A 26,451-nucleotide genomic window follows, 5' to 3' on the forward strand; every position below is an offset into this window, starting at 1 on the left:
AATTACAGAAAAAATTACAGAATCCAAAGCATTTGATACAGTTAAGCACAATATTGACTACAAGTTGTTGCACTCAAATGTGAGTGGATGTCTCGTGGGGATGGCCAAGGTGTGGATGTCTCGTGCATGGTGAGGGCCAAGATGATGCGATCCTCTCTACGTCGCCCCCATTCTTCAAATGGATCCAAGCGGAATACATACTTGTGTGCAAACAGAATATGACTCTCATATTTTTAACTCTGAGCCTTGACATTTAGCCTTTATCCTATTTACATACTAACGCTCGTTTCCCTATGCTTTTTCTTTTGTTGTTGTTGTTGTTGTTGTTGTTGTTGTTGTTGTTGTTGTTGTTCTTAGCTCTATTCTATTAAAATCGTTTTAACCCTTTCACTGCCACACTACAGAAGGTTAACCCTTTACTATCACACTACTGACGGTAGTGTGATAGTAAAGGGTTAACCTTCTGTAGAGTGGCAGTGAAAGGGTCAACCTGCTGTTGTGTGGCAGTGAAAGGGTTAACCTTATGTGTATTGTCGCAGTGAAAGGGTTAACCGTTTGGTAGTGCGGAAGATTTATTTTTTAGGATTTATTGCTTTTTTCATGGTCAGACATGACCGACAGAGGAGGAGAGGATGAACGGGAGTAGAGTGGGGAAGACATGCAACAAATGTCACCGGGAGCGGGAGGCGAACCCGGGACGGCCGCGTAGGTGTGCGAGGGCACGAGGGCGCCCTATTCTATTAAGATCTTTCAAAAATTTTCTTATGTACCCCAGTTGCTATTGCATGTACATATTTGTGTTTTAATACACGTATATGCACATACATACCAACTATTCGCCAGTTTTATTCTCCACCCATCGATCATCCATAGCAACACTATTATCACTGACATCCAAGCAGGGGGATCCCCCCTTGAACGGCCCTTCTAAGGTTTCCCTCCTCCACATCGCCTGTGGTGCTTTTTTCCTATTGTTAGGTTTTTAGTGAGTTTTTCCTTACCTTTGCTGGGGGTGTTGCATTTATTTATTTTACATTTATTTTGTATTTCATGGTGGGGTTTTTGTTCTCGATTTATGTGATGTTTCTTCTTGACTTGTTTAAAGAAGACTTGCCCGGCCCATGGAGACATTAATTTGTGATTTCGGGCTTTACAAATAAATGTTAATTGATTTTATTTGAAATGGCTTGCAAATTTTTTTAATAATAGAGAACTATTTGTATCCATAAATGATTGCATTTACTCTGTGGAGTACCGCAAGGTTACTCTATTTTTGCCCATGGTTTGCAATGTAAATGATGAAACATATTGAGTTTCGGATTAACATAAATTAACTTTTTTGAATTACCGTAAATAAAGATTATATATATTTTGAAATATTCAAAAGATGACAATGCAATGATGAAGATTATATATATTTTGAAATATTCAAAAGAGGACAATGCAAAGATGACTATGCAACAATTTACGACACTAAATTATACATAAATGATACTGATGATTTTTTGTTTATTTGATTTTTAGGACGAGAGCCATAGAAGGACATTTTATTTTAAGCACCAGTAGGCTATGCACAGACTACTTTAAAGCAGATGTGCATTTCAGTATGTGGCGTAAAACTGTGGAATTCTACAGAATGATTTAAAGAGTTGTACAAATTTCAGTTCAAGAAAATATAACGAAATATAACTAAACGAACAATTAGACTTTATGAAGTTGAGGGCTAACGGGTTTCTGTATGACTATTTATAAAAATAAATTCTCATTAATTGTTAAATGTTTGTAATTGACAATTATTTATTTATTGTTTTGAGTAAGATGTATGATTAGGTATGATTTTCTCCTCCCTGCTCCTTTTCACTTATAGAATGTGTAAATTGAGATGTGCTTTGATTATGAAACACTTTTTTTTTCTTTTATGGAACTATGCATTACTGTGCACTATAATAATACTGATGAAAGTTTGTTGACTAATTCATCATTCTTCTCATTTAACTCTGTAGGGGAGAACGGGGTTGGTTGTCACACAGGTTGGTTGTCACATTCATTATACTTCGCTACCAAAAAGCGTTGTCTCCCATATTTTTTTATGGAAATGTCCAGAATTGGGATCAGAGCTCATGCATATATACAGTCTTCTTTGGAGTCTGTATCTTCTGGCCACCTCAGACCTACTCCTATCCAAGCTCCGGGAGGGTCATCAAAGAGAAGTCGCCTATTCTCAGTCCTTGCCCCACAATACCCACCCCAGTTAGGACAGCCGATACCAGTTCAATCTTTCGCGGTCGACTAAAGACGCACTTCTTCAACCATTATCTGAAATTTACATGTAAATGTAAATGGAGTAAGACAGCTGAACTTGAGGTGAGAGGACTTTTTGTGTTTTTCATGCAATTGTAAATATTCAGCTCCTCAGTATTTTTCTTCTATAGGCTTTTACACAATTGGTTTATAATGAAACAATTGTTACCCTTAAAAAGTGTGAAGGGAAAGCTATAGTTTAGATTGTTGTTGGCTAACTTGTTTTTAGATGGTTGTTTAGCCTTGATACAAGACATTCCAGTTGGGGTTGGTTGTCACATTATCTTTGGGGTTGGTTGTCACAGTTATTAATAATAATTGTATTCTTTTAACTATGTTTTAACCCTCTGTAGCACTTTGGGATCCTACATCCTAGTGAACGAAAAGTGCAATACAAATACAATTTATTATAATTATTATTACAGTGCTGCTTATATATAACAAAATAAGAACAAAATGGCCTAACAATAATAGCCAACACAACTAGGCTACACACATTCACTATCTGAGTTACAGTTATGGCAAATGTACTGTAGGGCCTGGGCACTCCAACTAAGCAGAGCTTGTGTGCCCACTGGTTGCACACCCAACGGCAACACCTCTCCCATACCTCCCCTGAACAGCTGTTGGAGAACGTTTCCATACAAACCAAACAAAAACAATCATCTTCATCTGATGAATATTCCTCCTGTCTCTTTCTTTTCTGTTTCTTCTTCTTGCTGGCTGCCTTTTCCAGCTGGGTGGAGTACACTGGGATGTATAGGCTTGGCAGGTGGTCTAGGCTGGGATGTACTAGGCTTGGTAGGTAGTCTAGGCTGGGATGTACTAGGCTTGGTAGGTAGTCTAGGCTGGGATGTACTAGGCTTGGTAGGTGGGCTGGGGTGCATTGGGCTCTGCTCGGTCTGTCCTCAGCTCATCCATCACCTCCAAGTTGGTGAAGAAACGGCCCATGTTGTGCTCATTAAAAGCACTGTAATAATAATAATAAATTGTATTTGTATTGCACTTTTCGTTCACTAGGATCCCAAAGTGCTACAGGGTTAAAACATAGTTAAAAGAATAAAATAATTATTAATAAATGTGACATGTGACAACCAACCCCAAAGATAATGTGACAACCAACCCCAACTGGAATGTCTTGCTAGTATCAAGGCTAACAACCATCTAAAAACGAGCCAACAACAATCTAAACTATAGCTTTCCCTTCACACTTTTTAAGGGTAACAATTGTTTCATTATAAACCAATTGTGTAAAAGCCTATAGAAGAAAAATACTGAGGAGCTGAATATTTACAATTGCACATGAAAAACACAAAAAGTCCTCTCACCTCAAGTTCAGCTGTCTTACTCCAAAGAAGACTATATATGTATAGGATGGCCTAAAGATGTGTTTCCTGTTTATGTTCATGTTAAGATGCATTAAGTTATGTATTTGTCAACTTGTCAATGCAATTCACAATTGAGATCCAGGCAGAGTATGTAGGCATAGAAATTACACTCTCCACAGAGATGACGTTCACCCTGATTTGCCCTGATTCACCCTGTACCGTCAGCCCAAAGCTAAAGTAGAAGTCTATGACCAGCTCAAACCAATCCTCACAGCATGTGATTTTAACCATGAAGTGATTTTAATCGGCGACATAAATGTAAATTGGGATGATAAAAAGCTAAGAAAAAACCTTAAACAAATAACAGACCACTATAATCTAACTCAATTAATAGAACAGCCCACAAGAATCACCAGCCACTCAGCAACCAGAATAGATTTACTATTCTCCAATAAAGTGGAAAGAATCACCAAAACATATAACTACTTAACAGGCCTCTCAGACCACAATATAATTTTATTTTCTAGAAAACTCTCAAAACAACGTTTCAGTAAAACTCAGCCCCAACCATTAATCAGAACCATCCCAAAGCATCTCGAACATAGCCTTGAGGTCGCCCTACAAGGGCTTGAGTGGAATGAAATCTATACATGTGATGATGTTGAAATGGGGTGTAATGTCTTGCTGTCTAAAATAAGCAAAGTAATGGAATCTTTCACCAGAAATAGGATCCAGGGGAAAGAACAAAAAATCACTCTTCCCTGGATAGATAATGAATGCAGAGGGCTAATGAAAAAAAATATATACAAGCATTAAAGTCTGGCCTAACAGCAGACAGGCAAAAGTTCTCCCATGCACGAAACATAGTCACCCACTTCTTAAGGAAGGCCGAAGCCAAATATTACGTCTACATCATAGAGAGTGCTAAAGGAAACGGCAAAAAAGTCTGGGAGTACATAAACAAAATTACAGGGAAATACCATAAGCAGAATAACAACAATTTAGAACTAAAGATAGACAATGTCCTGGTGAAAGATCCCTGCACTCTTGCTAGTAACCAAAGTATGTTCTTTCTAGACTCTGTTAATGAAATCACACAGCTGTTTAAACCCTCCAAGTTTGTACCACGCCCTGTCCAAAATGACCTCCCCATCTTTAATTTGGAGGAAATCACTGAAACCGAGGTGGCAAATACTATTATATCACTGAAAGCATCCAAGGCCAAGGATGCTCATGGGCTTGATACAAACTTTCTAAAAACAAATGCTGACTCCCTGGTGACACCTATTACACACCTGATTAATTTGTCCATTAGACAATGTACTGTCCCATCTCAGTGGAAGGTTGCAGTAATAACACCAATCTTCAAATCTGGCGCCAAAACGGACATATCAAATTATAGACCCATAAGCATCTTACCAATGATCTCAAAAGTGGCTGAAAAGTGGTTTGTTAAGTCCATTATTAAACATCTAGACAAAGGTCACACCCCACTACATCCTAGGCAGTTTGGGTTCCGGGCCTTCCACTCCACTGAGTCGGCAAACTGCCTTTTCACTGAAAGGGTGAAGTGTGCTTTGGACAAAGCCCCCTGCGCAATGGCAGTGTTTCTGGACTTCAAAAAAGCCTTTGACTCCGTCAGTCACCAGGTCCTCCTAGCCGAATTATCACATTTAAATTTTTCCCCAGAGGCTATCCAGTGGTTTAGCTCATATTTATCCAACAGGGAACAGTGTGTAAGTGTTAATGGTATCAAGTCTCCTTACCACACTTGCTCGGTTGGTGTCCCCCAGGGATCAATACACTGTAAGAAAAAAAGCTGCAAGAAAATGATAAATATCTGGCATCAATGGTTTCCAAATACTTACTGTCAAATTACAGTAAAATCAAATACATTTACAGATTACAACCTTTATTTAATGGTTCATATTTTGATAAAAGGTAATTTACTGTATTTTTATGATATTTACACTTAAAGTAGAAAAACTATAATACGTCAAATAATACAGTGAATTTCCTGTGATTATTATTATTATTTTTTTTACAGTGTAGGACCAATTCTGTTCTCACTGTTTATAAATGATCTACCTGATGTGTGTAACAATGTACAATGTCCAGACTCCAGACTCCAGATGTATGCAGATGATGCTGTTATATTTACCCAGCATGGCAAAAGCTATGCAGAGGTATCAACGGTCTTAACCTCTGTCTTGACCAGTGTTCAGGACTGGCTCATATAGACTCATGTCTGCTCCTGAACGCAAAAAAGACAGTCTGCATGGCTTTTTCAAAAAAATCTGTTGTATTAGAGTCCTCAAATGTGTTTATGGGCGGGGAGAAACTTGAACTTGTGACAGAGTTCAAGTACCTCTGGGTCAAGCTAGACTCAACCTTAACCTTCAAAAAACATGTGAAGAAAGTTACAAACACAATCAAATACAACCTTCAAAACTTCAAACATATTAGAGACCCTTCCTGACAGTCAGTGCTGCTAGATCCTATCTTCATATGATTCTATCACACATTGAGTACTGCTTCACAAACTGGTCTTGCACAGGTGTGACAATCCTCAAACCCATAGAACAGCTATACAAGAGTGCACTTAAAGTATTCGATAAGAAACCTCACTCATATCACCACTGTCACATTCTTCAGAGGTACAATTATTTGAGTTTTGACAAAAAAAAAAATTTTTAAACAGGCTATTGTTATTTACAAGACATGGTCTGTGCCCGCCCCCTCTGAGGGAATAGAAAGGAAGCCTGATAGAGGAATCAGCACTAGAGCAACCACTAGAGGGGATTGCGAAGTGCCCTTCCGGCAAACCGCCTTTGCTAAAAACACCCTCTCAGTCCAGGGCTGTTTAATCTGGAATAATCTACCACTGACCATACGAGATTGTACATAATTTCCATCTTTTAAATTCAATCTAAAAAAAATGGTTACTCAACAACCAAACCTGTGACCATGTATAGTCAAATAGTATTGTAGTGCACCCTTTAAACCTTGTATTTTTTTCTGTATGTATGTTTTTATGTCTTGTCTCATAGCATGTTATGCTTCACTGCCTGCATGTTTCGTTTTTATGCTTTGTGTGGGGACTACGGATGAAAATTAGCATCCTTGCTAAATCCGGTGTATTTACACTGCATTTATTTGTAGTGTCCAGTAATATGCTCTGTCCCGTCTAAATAAATAAATAAAAATTCAACTTTAAAATTTAGTTCTTCCCTCTTGCCTTCTTTTTAAGATTGTTCCCATTAAAACACATACAGTAGTGACAACCAACCCCATAGTGTGTGACAACCATCCCCGTGATGGGGTTGGTTGTCACAATGTGTCAGAGTGTCTTTGATAGGTAATTTCCTCTGTGTTACAATAAGTTGGAAAATGAGAGGGATACACATTTCAAGCCAACATCTCAAGCATCAATTTAATGGAATCACTATTGAAAGATGTTTTGATAATGAGCAATTCAGACTGAGTAAAAAGTGTGATAACCATCCCTGTTCTCCCTATTATAGTCTAGACTCTAATCTATTGTGGCAGATCTCACCCCCCCCTCTCATGGATATGTGAAGGATGGATACTTTTTCCACGGAAGGAGTAGAGACAATTAGGTAGCTGATTAGTACTGATAGAATACACCTGCGCATCATTAGTCCCCCCACATCTCACATGTACGCCCGGACCCACACACTACAAAGCCACTAGGTTAGTGAGGAGTAAGTTGAGTGGAGGTGAAGTTGTAGTTTTTGTTACAGAGAGAGAGAGATTGTGTCATACAGAGTTGTGAAGGTGAGAGGTAGTGAGAGGAGAGGTGAAAGCGAGTAGGTGTTCATTGTGTACTGGACCCTGGAATGGCTGAGAACCCCCCTTGTGTACTGACCCTGGACCGGACGACTACCCAGAGTATTGAACAATCCCTTTTTCTGTCTGCGAGCCTGTTGTGTTTTTGACCCTCGGACTGGATCACGACCATGCCTTTTCCACTGGATTCTGCCTTTAATTCAATAAATACTTGTATTGATTGATATTGCTCTTGTGTGGACATTCGAATTTGTTTGTATTTGAACCGTGGCGAGTCTGAACCCCACCAGGCTCGTCACACTATCTGTAACTGAGGGGTTACAAAACCCTGACTGTATTAAAGATTGTGATAGATTAAACCACTGCTAGGTATGTACTTTAATTACTGGCCAGACAGTACATCGAATATAGATGGTGAACACTCATAAGAACACGGCATTGACAAAGAAATAGTATTTGAAGGTATTTTATTATTATGCAACATTAGGTTACAGAATGAGAATTAGGGTCGCGCTTGTATGGCGAAGAATATGCATAAAGTCAGTCAGTAGCATGAGTCACTGGGAATAGCAGGATTCCTACGATGGGTACTAGGTTGACGCCACCTGCCGTATAATAGCAATTATAGAAGGTAACGCTGGTACCGCCTGGAGACACTGGGTTCCTCTCAGAGTTGTAAGATCTAGAGGATAGAGGAATGTTCGGATACTCAGTCTGATTCAATGAAGAATAAGGGGACTCCACGTACAGAAGCCAGTCCTTGTACATCCAACGATCAGCAGCAAAGCAATAACTGTAATCCAAATGCTCGATAGCAAACGATGATAGCTAGCCAGCCTCTGTCCATGAGGCCAGCCCGAGTGTAATCCTCACGAGGTTAAATCCCAAACGATAGTGGAAATCAACGAGGCTCTTCTCCGGGTAACACGTTCCAAATCAATATAATCCAACCAGTAATGGTTCTGCAATCGCCGCCACTGGTTCTCCTGTGCACATGTCCAACGGTTCTCCGACTAGGCCTCCTCGGTACTGGCACCAACGTATTTAGGCCACGCACCCTGGCTAAGGTTCACTAGCTAACACGAACGAACCGCTGGGTAATGCTACACACGAACGAACTGTGGTTGCACGATATACAATAAATGAACGACTATTTACTTCACATTAAACTAGGTCGAACTTGACGTTACTGCATTAAACTCTGACACTTTACTATTCTATTCGCACATGTTCTCAACGCACGGTTGCTCACTTCACTACCCGCTGACTCGGGATGAACTTGATGAACGAACTGCTGCTGTGCGCACCTTGCGCCGTATATATACTTAAGTGGTTATCTAGTCCCAAACCTCAGTTCTTGTCTGGGATCAATACGCTGTCTCCGGGCATGTTACGACATGCCTGAGCTTGTCTTTGAACCTGACGTTGGGGGCTTGCGGGCTGGCGCCTAGGGCGCCATCCAATAAGGAGAGCAAATATCACTATGGTTCGAACGCAGGTAAAGGGACATACCGTGTATATATAAATAATATACAATGTATATAAAACAATAAAGGTAGATTCTCAGCTTTAATCTGGCCCTTCACAACACTATCCATATATATCAATTATTGCAATGGTTTGGGCTGCTACATATCCATCCACATATCATACCTCAACCAGATACTTGTAATCCAAAAAAGATTTAAAACTCCACTAGCCATCTACACTTCTGTTTAGGACATAAGCTTTTGTCAATTTATATTATGTAAATACTTTTCAAATATGTGTTTTATGATTTAAATACATACATCAGAAGCAAAGCCTTCCAGACACATTTAATATTTTTTTCATTTTATTGTCAGACATTCATTCATATTCAATGAGGCGTATATACAAAGGACTTTCATTTACCTTATGACACTTCCATTCATCATCAAAATTAGAGAACCTCATCTCTGAAATGTACTGAATACAACTTTTAAGTCATTGTCTTCTTTAACAACATTCAAAACACATTTAAAGGATGGAGTTGAGTGGGGATAGAGAAGGGTTTGTATTGCTGGCCACACCCCATGGCCCTGAGAGGTCTGGAGAAATTAACAGTACAAGTAACTTAACTCCAATATCAGACCAAAACAGAAAATGTAAACAAAGTGCAATAACAAGCAATGGTCTTTTCTCTTTTGCCTATAGAGGTCGTTGTTTGACAGCATTACAGATTTTACCTTTTAAATCATCAAAATATTAAGTTAGTGCACCTTTGAATAAGAAATAAAAATACAAAAGATGAGAGAGGCATGAAAGCAATGCATTACATATTAAACACTGACCTGGCATGTGATTATGTTTTCTTTGCTGGTTTGTAGCCAAGTGCTTCCTACAGTACATGGTTAATTATTATTTTAGCTGGTTGCACTTTACTCCTGCAGCAGAAAACACAACACATTGCCATTCTGCAAAGACTAAATGTGCGGTCATTTGGCTGCAATTAACACCAAAACCCTGCCTAAACACACCAATGCTCAAAATACCTTTGTAGTATGGAGGTGGAGGCTGTGGGCTCAGCAAGACCATGTTTGTTTGACTGACTCAGAGTAGGAAAGGGGCAAATAGATAATTACTCCATGTCTGATTCTTATATTTCAAAATATATCCCATTTATTTGGATTTGAAACTGTACATTGTAGGTACGGGTTGGGGATGGGGGGGGGGGGGTTTCGGGTATAGGCGGTTGGGTGGGGGGGGGGAAACTGTACACTGGGTTATCGACTAAACCTTACTTGGTCCCAAGAAGAGGGTCTTGTGTATTATTGGGTTTAATAGGACATTTATTGTACATTGGAGGGGGTTGAGAGTGGTTTTGAAAGTGGGTAGTGATTCACATTCCTTTACAGCTGTGGGTACTCCACATTGATGTGGCATAATTGCGAAACGTGTTTAGGCCCTTGTTTGAGCCGAATCTGGGTTTAACATGATTTGTGGAGCTCCCTCTGGTGTTGTGATCGTGGTATTCACTGACCTTTGGGAAGTATTTTGACAAGGGTACCTTAGTCGTGTAGTAGTGTATCTTGTAGACCAGGCCCATTGCAAGTTACTGTACTCTGTCGTCTACTCTAAGCCATCCTAGGTTGTCAAAGTGGGCAGGGGTGAGGACGGTGGGTTCTAGGAGTAAGGTCAAGCAGTAGTCTGACCAGTTTGTTTTGAGATGTTTGTGTTAGTTAGTATTTAAAAAAAAAAAAAAAATTCTAGGCCTAAAGAGCGAAATGCAGCCATAATTATTGGACATTTATCTTATTCTGAGCCTGAGGTGGGATCTTGAGGCCTTTGCAGTGAAATAGTCATTTGATTTAGTCATTGAGACTAAAAAGGTTGAGAAACTGTGCTTTAATTAAGCTATAGACCAAGGGTGGTCACTGATTGCCCTCTTAAATATGGCAAACTCTAGTTCTAGTAATGCTTACTAATATATACCAAACTCTCCTACGCCAAGAAAAATCATCATTTCGAAGGAAATAGGCGTATTCGGAAGTAGGCTATGCCAAGGTTGCGGCAAGGCATCCGCTGTTTCTCTCGTCACAGGACTACATTTACCGCCGGGATGCTGTGCCATCAGGACTACATTTACCGCCGGGCTGCTGTGTTTCTCTTGTCACGGGACTACATTTCCCGCCGGGATGCTGTGCCGTCAGGACTACATTTACCGCCGGGCTGCTGTGCCATCAGTCTGGCTCACACGGCTTTCTGCTACGGAAGACATTTTGAGTCCGTGCGGTCGGTTTGTCTGAACAGGAGCCAGTTGGGCGGTGTGGACAGCGTGAAGCCACGCCAACGTGTTGGAAAGCCAATCTTCTTTGAATCGACTAATAGCCAGCTCTCTCTATCTCTCTCTCTCTATATATATAAATAGCCGAGAATACTATCGTCAAAGTTGCTGACATTTGTATTGGTTAATAATCAGCGTATGTGTATCCCGGCGAGCTAATACACAAGCTAGCTCCCTCCTAGATGCTAAGCTAGTTAGCGACAGCTAGCTGGCCTGCCCTCCTCCTCGACAGCCGGTCCCTTCACCACACCGACGGACGGAATGGCTTTAAAACGAATTCACAAGGTAACCTGTTTTTACGTTTGAATATAAACCCCTTAAGTCGAACATTTCGACCTAAGCTAACTAAATGTAAAATAACAATGTGTCTGTTAACAACGTTCCTGGCTCAGAGTGCTTCTGTGTGATGGTGGCTAACGTTAGCTCGCTGTCCACCATCACCATCCAGAACCAGTGGATCAATGACACAGCTCTGCTCGTCATGTCGCTAATGTCGGGCTGGTAGCGAAACTAGGGGGATAAATCCAGCCCGATGTGCCATCTTCAAGTCTACATTAATTGTTTAGTGTAACTGTTATGTCTGTTAGCTAACGATATATCTATATCGACGGAGTCTTGCATGGTTTTCTTTTAGTAGTCTAGCTGTACCCAACGTTAGGCCTTTTCTAGTAGATTCGTAGAACTTGTCTCGTTCCTTACTTTAATTTAGTGCCTTTAGGGCCTTCCTGTATACTTACAGGCAGTATGCAGCATTTAGAACGGCCAATAAATGTCTTTATGTTCTATCTCAAACCCTTTCAGTCTCTTTCAGTTCATGTTATTGCAGTCAAGTGCCATTCCTAATCATCAGCCAGATCTTGAATCCAGTTTGCAGTGTGACTGTCTCTCTTGCGCCCAAGTCTGTCAAACCTGAAAGATGAGCTGGGAGTACAAGGCTGTGTCGCATACCTACCAAACACACAGCAGCTTTTTCGTTTAGGTTTCTCTTTCTCACAGTTGGAAATGCAAACCCTGCCATGATGCAAGGAGTGTCTTTCCCCAGTGTGGCTGTATCCTTCCGTGGCCTCTCTTCCTCTGTCTACCCTATCTAGAAAACCCACTGCGTAAAAATAGACTGTGGTGCTTACCTTACTATAATGGTCTGGCATTGCTGTGTGCCCAAGCCCAATTATACACAACACCCGGCAGGCCCTTCTGTGGCCCTAATGTAACCGCAGCCTCAGATGTAATCTTTGGAAATGACAGTATCCCAACTGGTTTTTTAATGCAGAGCAATATTGCTGCAAGTTTGTCAGGGGAAGCTGTCATACATAGGCCCACTTTTGAGAACACTTTCAGCCTAACTTGTTTTGCGTGTTTCTACATGGGCACAGTAGAGTGGTGGTGTTTTGAGTAAGTATCAATTCAAGTCTCAGTTCTTTAGGCAGATATTCATTGTAGGGGGGAAATCTCATTCCATAATTTTTTTTAATAGATGTACACATTATCTAAAATAGTTATCCTACCATTCTGATTCTTTTTAGAAGTAAGATGAGATATTCCTTTATTGATCCCCTTTGGGAAATTCAGGAGTCATAGCAGCATGAGGAAGTGGTCAGGTACAGGCAAGGACTCGGTAATAGTAGAAAGACATAAATATAGGCAATACAATTTCATCTGAATATAAAAATAAACGTAAACAATATAATTAACTCTGAATATGAGAGTGAACAAGTGTTATCAAAGGTACACATGAGTGTCTGCATGACTTATCAGTTATATTATACGTTACAATGGTCAATTACAAATGTGGCTTTATTACAAACTTTATTGGCCATGATAACACAAGGTAGCATAATTGGAATTTCTGTTTGCATATCTTACTTAAGTGTCAAGGGTTGCCCACACATTGCTGGTCCAGTTGTTGGTTTAATGCCTCATTCGTGAGCACTGTGGCAGAGATGATGGTCACCTTACATTAGATGTAAATAACCAGCCACACCCACCTATGCCATTTCTCTGACACTGCTTTCTACTGCCCCATTTTGCATCTTCAATGAGCTAAGCCAAATGGCTAAAATTGCTACATAAAATGGCTGCCATAAAATTACCACAGATGCGATCTGTCATTAGTGAAAGCAAAGAATAGGATCTTGGCTGTTACAAACTCAAGCCTCTTTTAGATTGATTGACAAGTGTGCATTTTTATCACTAACCTTGCATCATAATAATTCACACCTTATGGTAGCTCTGCCACCTAGGCCTTGCAGTCAAGCTGCCCACTACATCCGGTGTGCTTTGCATCCCTTAATTAAGCTCCTGTAGCGTTGTTCTCTTTAGCTCATCTCACTCCTATTCAACAAGATTTTCTCAATTGCATTGCACTCAAGACATAGGTCCACATGGCTTCCACTATCGGCCTTTCACAGTTGTCTGTGTCCAATTATTTGTCTGATCAAGAGGGGACGGCTATTTCAAACCAGCAAACAAGAGACCAGATTAGAATATATAGGCATGGCAGTTCATGCTAATTGAATTGTAGCGCAACACAACAGATTGGATATAACTCTGTACACAATAGTTAGGAATGCCAGTAGTTAGGAATGCCAGTGTGCTGCTTAGTAAGTACTTCGTAGCAAGGATGAAGACAACCGCTTAAATTAGTGAGATTATAACCTGGTAGCAGTAAGCATGTCCGTGTCAGCTGACAAATCAGCACTGACTGGCAAAAGCTGTGGTCACTCTTAGTGGACAATTAATTGCCACCACGGATAACACCACTTGAGTAACATTAGTTACATTAGCAGTATGATTTTGTGTACACCTGAATAGCATTCATCAATTTAGTCATGTTGATCATGCTCACGCATAGTCAACTGAGAGGCAACTGGCATGTGCCATTTCTAAATCACAGCCACCTGGGCAAAACCCTGCATAATAACCGGCACGCCACTATTGGGGTGAGTTATTTTAATATATAAAAAAAAGTTGGTTGTGTGTAGTACTAGGCCTATGTTGGTCACACATTATGGCCTCCATTGCCTTACACTTAGAATTGGGCTTAATGTTATTGCACGTCCTGTGTCGGTTACATATTAAGTTTATGAACCTGCACTAAATTGCTTTCTATTCAGAAGTGCCTGATAACACTGAAGTGTCCCTGTAGTTTTGACACCTAGCTTTAACCTTTGACCATATCAGATAACGTAAACAATTTTGTTCCTCAAGCTACAACTGACAGATGAGCGCTTGTTTTGAACACCTGACTCTCGTTGACATTTTGAGACGGGAAGTTCATTACAAACCAAGGGTGCAATGCAAAATAGTTTACTCCCCAACAGCAGCCGTGGCACAAGAGGACTGGGAGTGGAGGAGGAAACATGCAGAATGTTGTATTGTGTATGAATATGCTCAGAGTAGACCCTTATTCCATTCTCCCTATTATGGAAGTCAATGTTGGGGCTCAGGAGCCACTCTTGGTTTGATGTCAAATGGCCGACATTCATGAAAGGCTGTTGTGTGACGGCATTCAGGGGTTTCAAGTCCTCCTAATCTAGAGGTTCTCAGCCCTTTTCTCAATTTTTTTTTATGTCAAGGGCCCATACATTGATACACATTAGCCTGCAGACTCGCATTTAATAAGACAACCTTTGTCTGAGAAGATCCTTGTTGTTGGCTATGATATAAGACCAGGGTTCTATAGTTGTCTACTATAGTTGAGGAGATTAGATATGATTAAGACCATAATTCTATAGTTGTGGAGATAACCGTAGAAGAAGTGATCAGAATAGTCTCTCTTAATGACTCTTACTCCCAATGGGCTCACTGATGTCATGTATCCAAAAGTTGTTTATGTCTATAGATATATTCTATTTTTGTTTACATTTAACTAGGCCTGCCGCGATAAGCAATAAATCGATTAATTGCCGCGATAATTTAAATGAATGCAATGATTTTGACGGACGCGATTAATTGCTATTTGCGCGTTTGTTTTAATGAGGCGGAACCAGTGCCCCTTGTCAGTCACTGTCCGTGTTGGGAGGCAGGCCGCTGGCTTTACTACAGGAGCTCCGTGGGGCAACACCACATAGCTTAACTACATTTCTTAATAGTGTTGCTCCTTTTAACCAAGTAGCGTTATTTGTAGTGTAACGTTAGAATAACACAGAATAACGTTAATACAATTACATGCATCATTGTTTACAATGAACGGGTGGGGCTAGTCAAAGGACTGGAGACGGGGACAAGTTAAACATGAATTAATTTATTATAACGGGTCGTTTTCGAGTCGTGCTGCAGTGCCTACGCACCACAGCTATTCTATTATAATACTGCTTTGACGCTTCCTCCTCATCGTTGATTGCCTGTAGTAGCTGCATCTGTAGCTAACGTTAAAACTAAAAAACACAACCGGACGAGTCAAGTTGTCGGCTAGGATAATCGCAACAATACTTCCGGTCCGGTCGGTGGGCTTCAAAATAAAAGTTTAAACACCGGAAAAGACGGAGCGGTCGGCTTCAAAATAAAAGTTTTGGGAAATAAATTTCTCAAAAAAATTCTCTAACCGGTCGCAATAATATCGCTTATCGCGATATTTTCGGGGGCAATTAATCGCCCAGCAAAATGTGTTATCGTGGCAGGCCTACATTTAACTATGTTGTTGACTGCTTTGCTAGCAAACATTAGCTGCCAAACATTAGCTGCCTATGAATGACAAAATAAATGTGGTCCGTGTTGCATTGTGGGGTGGATTTAGAGGACTCAAGAAACATGAATGACATCACAGTGGCTTTCTGAATGTCTGCCCTTCCTGGACTTTACTTGAATAGGCTTTTCTATTATTATTATTTATTTTAAAGCTGCTGTCATGAAGCAGAGGTGACATGTGGAAGCTTAAAGCTGGCTGGAGGCAGATGGCAAAGGAAGACTTAGAATTGTGACATTTCCCTCCCATGTACACAACCAGTCTGTCAATCTTAGGTTGTTTTTGGGAGAAGTGATACATTTATCAAATTTGCAAATATGACTAATGTATACGTGATTTTGGTTAGAAACTAGTAGGGATGCTCCGATATTGATATCGGATATCTGCCCCGATATCACTAAAATAGCTGGATCTGGTATCGCTAAAAAAATATATATCTGATTTCTTTTAATTTTGTTTAATATAATAAGAAATAACAATTCAGTACATTTATATCTGTGTTAATTTGTTACATTTAGTTTCACTAAGTTAGGAAAGTAATGTTTTAAGTCAAGCCTGAATAATGATTCCAGTCTCTTCCACACAGTGAGGCATACAGGAGTTTATTAATTGAACAATGGGTATTTACATTTACATTTAGTAATTTAGCTGACTCTTTTATCCAAAGCGACTTACAAGTTCTGTACGACAAGTCATCAGGAAGGACAACTCTTATCAGCTGAGTAACAATGTTCATCAGGAGTGCTACAGTGTAGGTTAGTTAGGGTTAGATTAGTATTTTTTATTTTATTTCCCAAACTAAAGCCAGGTATTGGGACTGAAAGTCGGATCGGTGCATCCCTATTAGAAACCACCTTGTATCGGATGTGCCATACTTGTAGGCTTTGGATAATCCAGTGTTGTTATGAAGTAGCCTTAATCAGACATTATGTAGGTGTGCTAGCTTGGCAGTTCTCTGACAAACATGTTTACTCACACAGTCGCTAACCCCAAAGAGTCTATAACGCCATGCTTTCCTTTACAGCTTTTCAGTTGGGGATAGTTTGCATTACTACATTCTAGGGCAATTATTACAATACAATTTTCAATTATGATTCTGGCTTCCAATGATTATGAAAACAAGATAATCGACTAGGGATGCCCCGATCACTTTTTTTGTCACCGATCGTCGTGATCCATATCGGCCGATACCGATCCGATACCGATTGTTTTTGATTAAAAAGAAATTAAAAATTATTTTATATAAATTTTTTTTTTTTTTTTTTTTATAAAATATATATATTATATAATTAGACTTGTACTTGTATTATCTGCGACTGCGAGACATCGCCACCACGCAACAAGTCAAAATGCTCACTATCTGCAAACAGCTCCACTGTCTGTGTGTACTCTAGTAGCCCAGCTCAAAAGGATTCTCCGGCGCTGCAGCGGGACCCCATTGGTAACGTTAAGTGCTTTGGTCGTTTCACATTCAGCAAGCCCTCAGCTCGAATACGCATTAAATCAATGTTATAAGACATTGATATCAAGAGCTATCTGTAGCTACTGCTAGCCGGCTAGATGACGTTAAGACAGAACTTTAGTTCAATGGGACATTTCGTTTTGAACAGTAAACGAACGTCGGCTAACGCAAGCTAACTGAGGTATGAACATGAACTACTAGACTTTCTGGATCATTTGTTGATATCAGGAGCTATCGGTAGCTAGCCGGCTAAATACCGTTAGACAATGCCTACTAAACGTGAATAGTTGACTGGGTAATTTTGTTTAAACAGTAACGATAGCTAGGTAGCTAACGTTAGCGCAGGTCGAATGCAGTGCACTACAGACTCGAGCAGAGGAGCCGCACCTCTTTGTTTACAAACTCTACACGGGGGCGGGCGGGGCTAGGGAGGAGGAGCAGCGGCAGTTTGCAGGTCGTGTGTGTCTGAGACAGACAGCGAGTGAGAGCTTCGCTTGATCGGTTTCCGCTATAGACGAATATGACTAATTATCGGAATTCACAGATTGCATATTTATACTGAGTATCGGCCGATAACGATCGGTGGCCGATCGATCGGGGCATCCCTATAATCGACTATTAGCCAGGTCATGTTTTTGTTTTTCAGTTGAATTATATCTAAAGTTCAAGGAAATCCACTGTTTAAAAAGACAAAATAAATGCATGATGTTTACAAAGTCAGTGAGTAATCCTGTTAAATAATTGATCTCAATATTGACAAATTAATTGTGATTATGATCTTTGCCATAATCGAGCAACCATACTACATGCTCAATTATTAAATTAGTTGAGAAATTCATTCTGGCAAATATTGTATTTTCTGTACAATGACGGGGCTCAATCTGGCTGCATGATGTGTTTTCAATTTTTTTTTGCTTCTTTCAGGAACTGAATGACCTTGCCAGGGACCCTCCTGCTCAGTGTTCTGCAGGCCCAGTGGGAGATGACAGTAAGACTAATATATATATATTTTAGTCAACGGGCGTGAATGTGTTTTCGTGTTAATCTATAAATTAATTTAATTTTCTTCCCTTATTTTTCCAGTGTTTCATTGGCAAGCTACTATTATGGGGCCTGTAAGTACCGATTTTCTTTCTCAAAAGCTGCTGTTTGTATTGTATGTTGTAGGGGTGTAATGGTTTGATCATGCAATGAATCATAAAACATGAAATTCTGACTGGCTTGATTCAATAATTCATTTGAATGACACTTAACGGTTTGTTGATTAATTTAAAAACATTCGGTCAAGTGGGTTTTTGCATGGGGTTTCTTTTAGTTTTTGGATGTTTTTAGAGACTGGGAAGCAAGCAACCTTTTTGTTTTGCTATGCACACAACGTGAGATATCTTGTCTATTAGTGGTGGGGGAAAATATCGATACGTAGTAGTATCGTGATACTTTGCGTGGCGATACTGTGTCGATACAGGGACGCCAAGTATCGATATTTAACACTTTGATCGCCAGGCTTAAATTCATAATTTACCATCCTCCGCCAGCCCTATTTAATATGGATAAGTTCCCCTTCTTTGCAGGGCTATAACTTTTTAAATTGTATTGCTAAATTGACATTACTATGGCCCATTCAACATCCTATATCTATTGTTCAGGGTGTAGCAACGTTATACTTTTTCATTCACATATTCATACTAAAATACGGTCTAAAGTATAAGTGTTTTTATCTGTTTCTGCAGCTTTCTCCAGAACGTGATTTATAGCCCCAAATGCATTATATTGATGATGAAATAGTTTGATAGGAATCCGCGCGAGATGAAAAAAATTTCAAATGGACGTGCTTCTAGAAGTTACTACTGATCATTTGATGTTGACCGGATGGATGGAGGGGGGGGGGGGGGGGGGGTCGTTTATAATTCCGTGGCCAACGTTAGATGATTCATCTAGTGTGGGTGATATGATCATTAGAGCAGTTAGTATCGAACACGTTAAAAAAAAACGCTGAATCTTACCGTAGCTTCCTCGCGCCGTTGGGCGATGAGCGTGGAACAAATGTTCCTATTATGGGATGTAGAAATATGCGATCCATTTCCAGGTTGTATAATAGTATATACGTCCAAATCATGTTGTTTATCGAGTTATTCAAGATGGAGTCCCGCTAACGATAGCGAGTGCCCGGACGAAATATGGGCGAGCACCACTTCCGGCGCATCACTTCCTGTTTGGGCGATCGGCCACCAGATGGCGCTCTTGAACCGTTGGAGAGTTGAGAGGGGCTCAACAGTAGATCTCAGGTCTCCGGGGGAGAAATATGATTTCGATCACAGATTTTTGAAATATTGATATCAAAGACGTGGTACAGCGTCTTTGGCAGAATGAGCATGGCGGGGAAAGACGTCCTACGGCATTTTTGGCGATTAAAGTGTTAATTTATTTATTTAAAAAAAGTTGCATTGTTCATTTCAATACCTGTAATAGTACAGTAGTCCACACGCACACGTGTGCATTCAGTTAAGTTGGAATATGACTAATACAAACAGTTCAGTTTGTCAGGTACATGCAACACAGATGTCTGCTTGAGAAAATACCATTTGCTGCAATAAAAATTATTGAAGTGAGATGAACAGACTGAACTTTATTTTATTAGATAAAACATGTTGACAAAGTTTTACTTTGCAGTTGAAAAAAGGTAATAAATCGCAATATTAATATCACAATACTCAGCATATCGCAATATATTTAGTATCGCAATACTATCGTATCGTGAGGCCTCTGGTGATTCCCACCCCTACTGTATACACACTTGAACATCCTCACACCCCCCCCCCCCTCTCACCATCTCATGTAAACAATATCTTATCAATATCTGAAATGGAAAAAACGAACTAACCTTACTGTCATGCACTTGTCCTAATATATACTAACCTACATTTTAGCACTCAACACTTTGATGAACATTGTTACTCAGCTGATAGAGTTGTACTCTTCCTGCTGACTTGTCATACAAAACGTGTAGGTCGCTTTGGATAAAAGCGTCCGCTAAATGACTACATGTTAATGTAAACATGCAGCTGCCCAATCATCCACTGACGAGACAGCAGAATCGGGAGCTATTATGGTTCAGCCTAATGTTGTACTTCCTCGAGCCTGTTGTAGCACGAGTAACAGTTATTCGCTTGTGATGTTAGCTTGCTGAGGTGCCAAAAAAAGTCTTTAACAACTAATCTTTCATTCTGAAAGCCCAACTCCGATTGTGATATCAAGACTAGGCATCTAGCGTTGTATCTTAAATACAAGGTGCAAATCCAGACAGTGATTCCTTCCATTCAAGATTCAACTCCAAAAGCCAGTAACACAGATCCAGGATGAAGCCAGAGTTGTATCCACGTGGCCCCCGGCGCATGGACTGATGGCCACTTGATCGCAATTCTGATCATATGTATTGTTTAACATCGTTTTGCTAATGCCATGGCTGTTTTGAGCGTAGACGCCCAAATGATCACGTAAGCATGTTGATCACCAAGATTGGCTAGCTAGCATTAGTGGGTGCTGGAGAATAATGCGTTGGTGCCCGCTTGAGGCAGAGGTCAAATGTTGAAATGAAAGGTAATTCAAAATGTACCCTTTATTGTTTATAACTGACGGTTTTTGGTCCCTTTTCAAATTTGGCAAGTGAACATGACCTTTGGGCAAGTAGAACATGACACGTACTTGCCTGATGGGTATGTTTTTTTGGGACCTTAGTGTCAACCCCTGAATTGATTATATTTATGATTATTCTATAATTATTTACACCCCTGCTTTCTATGTACACAAACTCCCTGCATATATCTAAAGCCCATTCTGTACTGCAGTAACTGAATCTACTAACCGATAGGGGTGGGAATCGCCAGAGACCTCACGATACTAAATATATCGCGATACGCTGAGTATTGCTAAAAAAATAAATAAAATAAAGATTTTTTTGATCACATTTAATTTATTACCTTTTTTCAACTGCAAAGTAAAACTGTCAACATGTTTTATCTAATCAAATAAAGTTCAGTCTGTTCATCACTTCAATAATCTTTATTGCAGAACATGGTATTTTCTCAAGCAGACAGATGTAAACACTGTAATCTGTGTTGCATGTACCTGACAAACTGAACTGTTTGTATTAGTCATATTCCAACTTAACTGAATCATATTCCAACTTAACTGAATGCACATGTGTGTGGACTACTGTACTATTACAGGTATTGAAATGAACAATGCAACTTCCTTATACAAATTCTTAATTTTTTTTATGAATAATTAAATATCGATACTTGCCGTCCCTGTATCGATACAGTATCGCCATGCAAAGTATCGCGATACTACTACGTATCGATTTTTTTCCCCCACCCCTACTAACCGAAGATAAATACATCCAAACAAAACCCTGAAGGTTTTATCAAGCCCCACACTGAATGGCCAACATTGATTTAAAAACGTTCATGTCAGTCTATTGATGTCCCCTGTTGTCTTTTGTTTCTCCAGAACGACAGTCCCTACCAGGGTGGTGTGTTTTTCCTGACTATTCATTTCCCTACAGATTATCCCTTCAAACCACCTAAGGTAGGCTCTTCCCAGCTGAAGTTCACCCCAACAATATCTGTGGTTAATTCTTGTGTGTAGTACTTGTATAAGAGCTGCAGTATTCTGTGAGAAAGTGGTTTTCTGGCTCATTTATTCCAACCTTCCTCCCCCTCCAGGTCGCCTTCACCACAAGAATTTATCACCCAAATATTAACAGTAACGGCAGCATCTGCCTGGATATTTTGAGATCGCAGTGGTCTCCTGCATTAACTATCTCTAAAGGTAAGACATTATGGTAACTAAAGGTAAGACATTAATTATCTCTAAAGGTAAGACATTAATTATCTCTAAAGGTAAGACGTTAACTATCTCTAAAAGTAGGACTTTATCTCTAAAGACATTGGCTTGTTTGAAAGATGTTGCAGACATGACCCTTTCATAACATCATGCAAATACATTACCATCACGTTCAGGTTACAGCATGGCTTTTATAGAGGGTTGATCCATGAAACAGGACAACACGTGGATATGGAATGTTTTCAAATGTGATAAATGATTGATAGAACTTAAGGCATTAGGAATAGACCATTCACGCTACCAGAATAGTGAATTTGCAACCGGGGCAAGAATTGCAGACTCACTGCTTTGTTTTGCATGTAGAGTCCACCATACCAGGAAGAGAGGCCCCTTTTTTCTATTTAGTAAATATCCACTCTTTACTGTAAACATACACTGCACTGGTTTGATGCTAGCACAATAATGGCCTTGTTCTTTTTATAACAAATTAATAACTTTCAACCATTTGATATTGATACTTTCTTGTATCAGAGTGGTTATAGAATCAGCCATCCTTGATGTTATGCATCTTTACAAGTATAGCACGTTTTATTTATACTCATTCTGTTCCATTTGTTGAAGCAATTGCATAGTAACAGTTGCTTTTCTGTGTTTCTCTTGCAGTACTTTTGTCCATTTGTTCCCTGTTATGTGACCCAAACCCTGACGACCCGTTAGTGCCAGAGATCGCTCGCATCTACAAAACGGATCCCAATAAGTGAGTTGTCCAACTGGATGATTGATTAGATTAACTTGGTTTACCTCTTAGCACAGTCCAATGTGGTCCTTCCTTCCCCACTGGCCTGATCCAAGAAAGTGTTTTATTCTAATAAATTATCTGTATCCTAGTACTCCGTAAGAGTTTTCACCATCTTCATTCCATGACCTACTATAGTAGCATAAGTATCACATTCAGGCCCATGAGTCGGTGCAGTAGAATGATTATTTTCTGAAAAAAGGAGTGCTGGAAATTAGTCCAAATCCATGAGGGCAGGATTAAATTGATCACCAGAGTTTACTTTAATTTCCCATTTGCACTCTTAATAATCTTTGTGGCAAATGATGAGAAACTTGAGTTCTGGCAAGAAGTTGCCTATTCAAGCGAATTACTTAAATGACTTTACCTGTCTCTCTGGGCCAGCAGATCATCCTTATTCATAGTATTCTCATGACGTAATGGTCGACCGATATATTAGTTTACCCATATATCTGGCTGATATTGGCAGTTTTTAAAATATCAGTATTGAACAATATCGAATTTTGATATCTGTTGGGTGACATAAACCATCTTTCAGGGGCTCTGTTTTAAAGTTGGAGCAATAATGATGGTACCATGAAACTAGATCAAGGAATCTGTTGATGCCAATCACTTCATGCTAGTTTACCTGGAAAGTGGGCAAATAGTTAAGATATTTTGATGGGAGAAAATGCTGCAATATTTAATATTCAATTCCTACTATTGTAATGTTAGTTGTAAACCTAGCTGTAATCAACCAGCTAAATCGCTAATATAGCCATAGTTGGTCAACTTAAGTTTAGCAATTCTGTGATTTTATTATAAAATGTTATCGGATTATATCAGCCACCGGCCGCCATGCTCTCTAAATATTTGTATTGCACGGGCCATTGGGAAAACCCATGTCTGTCAACCACAAGTGTCACTGCAAGGAATATGGCGCAATACCACAGCTCATTGGCCATGGTTGTCATTTAATCATAAGCTCATATTATTTGATTACAATCACGTGTGTTTGCTGACCAAGATGTTTGCAATCAGATACTATGAATAGTTGGACGTAAGCTCCCAGTAGAAGATCATCCTTTTTGGTGCATTGTCTTTAATGGCATCAACCCGTTAATGAAAAGTGTTCACTAGCATTAACCGGTAATAATGAAACTTGGCGATTCAGATCCTTTTAATGAAGGTGCTGTCCTCCCTGCTCATCTCAGGTATAATAAACTAGCCAGAGAGTGGACAGAGAAGTATGCAATGCTTTAAGGGTAAGGACAGAATGCATCTTGGAGGGAGAGTTGGTGTGTGCTTAAGACTTGTTGACTTCATCCAAATCTTTTTGCATTGATTAAAAAAAAAAGAAGAAAAAAAAAATACTTTACTCAACTCATGCAGCAGGGCTTAGATAAATTCTGGCTTTAGTCATGTATTTAGTAATGTATTTGCTTCCAAACCTGCCTGGCTGTGCTTGTGCATCCTGGTTATTGGATCTTTGCCTTGTGGTAAGATAGAAGCTGATTCCTAGCTATCCAGGAATGGTTGTTAGTAGCCGATTATTTAGCTGTAACAAGCATTTCAGGGGAAAGCTTTGCATCTTGACACCATTATGTTTATATATGTCCAGAACATGGGCCTAGAGTGTAATGTCTGGTTAGAGCAGGCGAGTATTGGTATATCAGATTTGTAAAGTTGTGTTATATTTGTGTGTCACTTGTTGTCGGGCTGTTATTACAAAGTTTGTGAAACTACCAAAGGACAATGCTTGTTTTGTTAACTAATAACTATCATCTAAAGATTAATAGTTTTGATCAGGATTTTGGTTTGTGAGTGGGCATTTTGCATCTGTGATGGAAGTAACATAAAAGGCATGGGATTTCCTTTTGTTATGCCTCCGCACGGCGCAGCTGTGACATTATGCTTTTGGGTTGTCGTCTGTCTGTTCCCATTCTCGCCAACACGATATCTTGGGAACGCCATGAGGGAATTTCTTAAAATTTGACAAACATCCACTTGGACTCGGTGATGAACTGATTTTGGTGACCTCACGTCTGATCCCATTCTCTTGTGAATGCAATATGATATCTCAGGAATGCCTTGAGGGAGTATCTCATGAACTGTTTGTTGTATAGACTTATCTCCCATAAGTGTCAATGAACTCAGACTGAAAGTACAGACTACTGCTTTCATTGGTCTAGGTTAAACAAGCCCTATACTTAAGCCCAGCCCCTTTTGTATCTCGTCAACTGTTTGTCATACAAATTTGTGGGTGGTTACATTGGACTCGGCAGGGACATCCGCTTACATTGTCCTATGTTTGCCTCCTACACTTAAGCCCTGCCCCGCCCCTATCTCGTTAAGCATTCATTGAGACTTGCGGGGTGGCGCCTTTTGGATTCAGCTGGGGAGATCCGCTTTTAATTGATCTATTTTTGCCCCGCCCTCCTACTCTTAAACCCCCACTGGTTGGCGGAGGCATACAACCGCAAGACGGTATTTCTAGTTTAGCTTTAAAGTGTTTTGAATAGATTTTTAACAAATGTCTTTCTCCACCTAACAGGTACAACAAGACTGCTCGGGAATGGACTCAGAAGTACGCAATGTGAAACTCTGTGACGGTCCAACTATATACTTCATTATAGAGCTGGAATAAACTCTCAATTACTCTTTGTTTTTTTTGCCCATTTGGCCACAAGTCCTCATCAGCCAATATGATTTGTTTTGATTTTGCCCACCTCCCCCACCCCCAACTTAAAATCTATCCAAATGCTTTTATAAATGTCTTCGACTGCCCTTTTTTGCTTTCCAAAAGATGCCAAGGGCTGAGAACTCTAAATGGAGCATGTTATCTGTATAGAAATATACCACAGCCACTTTGTGACGAGCCTCTCGCTGAGCTCCGAACAAGAAGGTGCCAACTACAAAATCATAACGTAAAAAAACAAACAAGGATTATCCTCTTGCTGTCATTTCTCCATTGGGGATCAACATGGTGCAGTCACTTGTCTGTGAGCTTTTTCTAATAACGTTAGAGAACTTTTGAGGTCTGTGAATATTATACACTCACTCTTAAACTTGACTGTTTGAATAGAGAATTGCTAAAAAAATAAAATAAAAAAAACTTGCCGGTGAATAAGGAAAAAGAAACATTTTCTGCATGTCAATAATGGAAGTAATTGATTCATGTGCTGCTGAGTGGATTGAGGAGAGTCTGAGCGCAAATGTGTCCACTTTTAAAAAGTTGATTTTCTCTTTTTGTTACCGCTCTTCCTTTCTTTCGGGGGTTTGTTTTTAGATCAGAGAGCCGTTAGTTAATCCATCATCCACAACACTGTTCTCTTTTGCACTGAATACATTATTCAAAGCTCTCAATGGCTGATCGATCAACTAATAGCTCTGCTATGTAATGGTTACTTTTTTTTCTCATTAAAGTTGAACAAATTGCGA

At 39.8% G+C, this 26,451-nt stretch overlaps 1 protein-coding gene across 1 annotated transcript; it reads left to right on the forward strand.

Annotated features, from left to right (window-relative positions):
- Nucleotides 1–11,162: 11,162 nt before the first annotated feature.
- Nucleotides 11,163–26,451, forward strand: LOC311243160 (ubiquitin-conjugating enzyme E2 D2-like). The gene is made up of 7 exons (XM_084332274.1): nt 11,163–11,529; nt 18,315–18,378; nt 18,474–18,505; nt 21,900–21,977; nt 22,115–22,220; nt 22,899–22,992; nt 25,565–26,451. Exons 1-7 carry the CDS (start codon nt 11,506–11,508, stop codon nt 25,608–25,610), a joined length of 444 nt encoding a protein of 147 aa, XP_084188400.1. The 5' UTR covers nt 11,163–11,505; the 3' UTR covers nt 25,611–26,451.

The sequence above is a fragment of the Notolepis coatsorum genome (genome assembly GCF_963971535.1).
Source record: "Notolepis coatsorum genome assembly, chromosome: 16".
NCBI lineage: Eukaryota > Metazoa > Chordata > Actinopteri > Aulopiformes > Paralepididae > Notolepis > Notolepis coatsorum.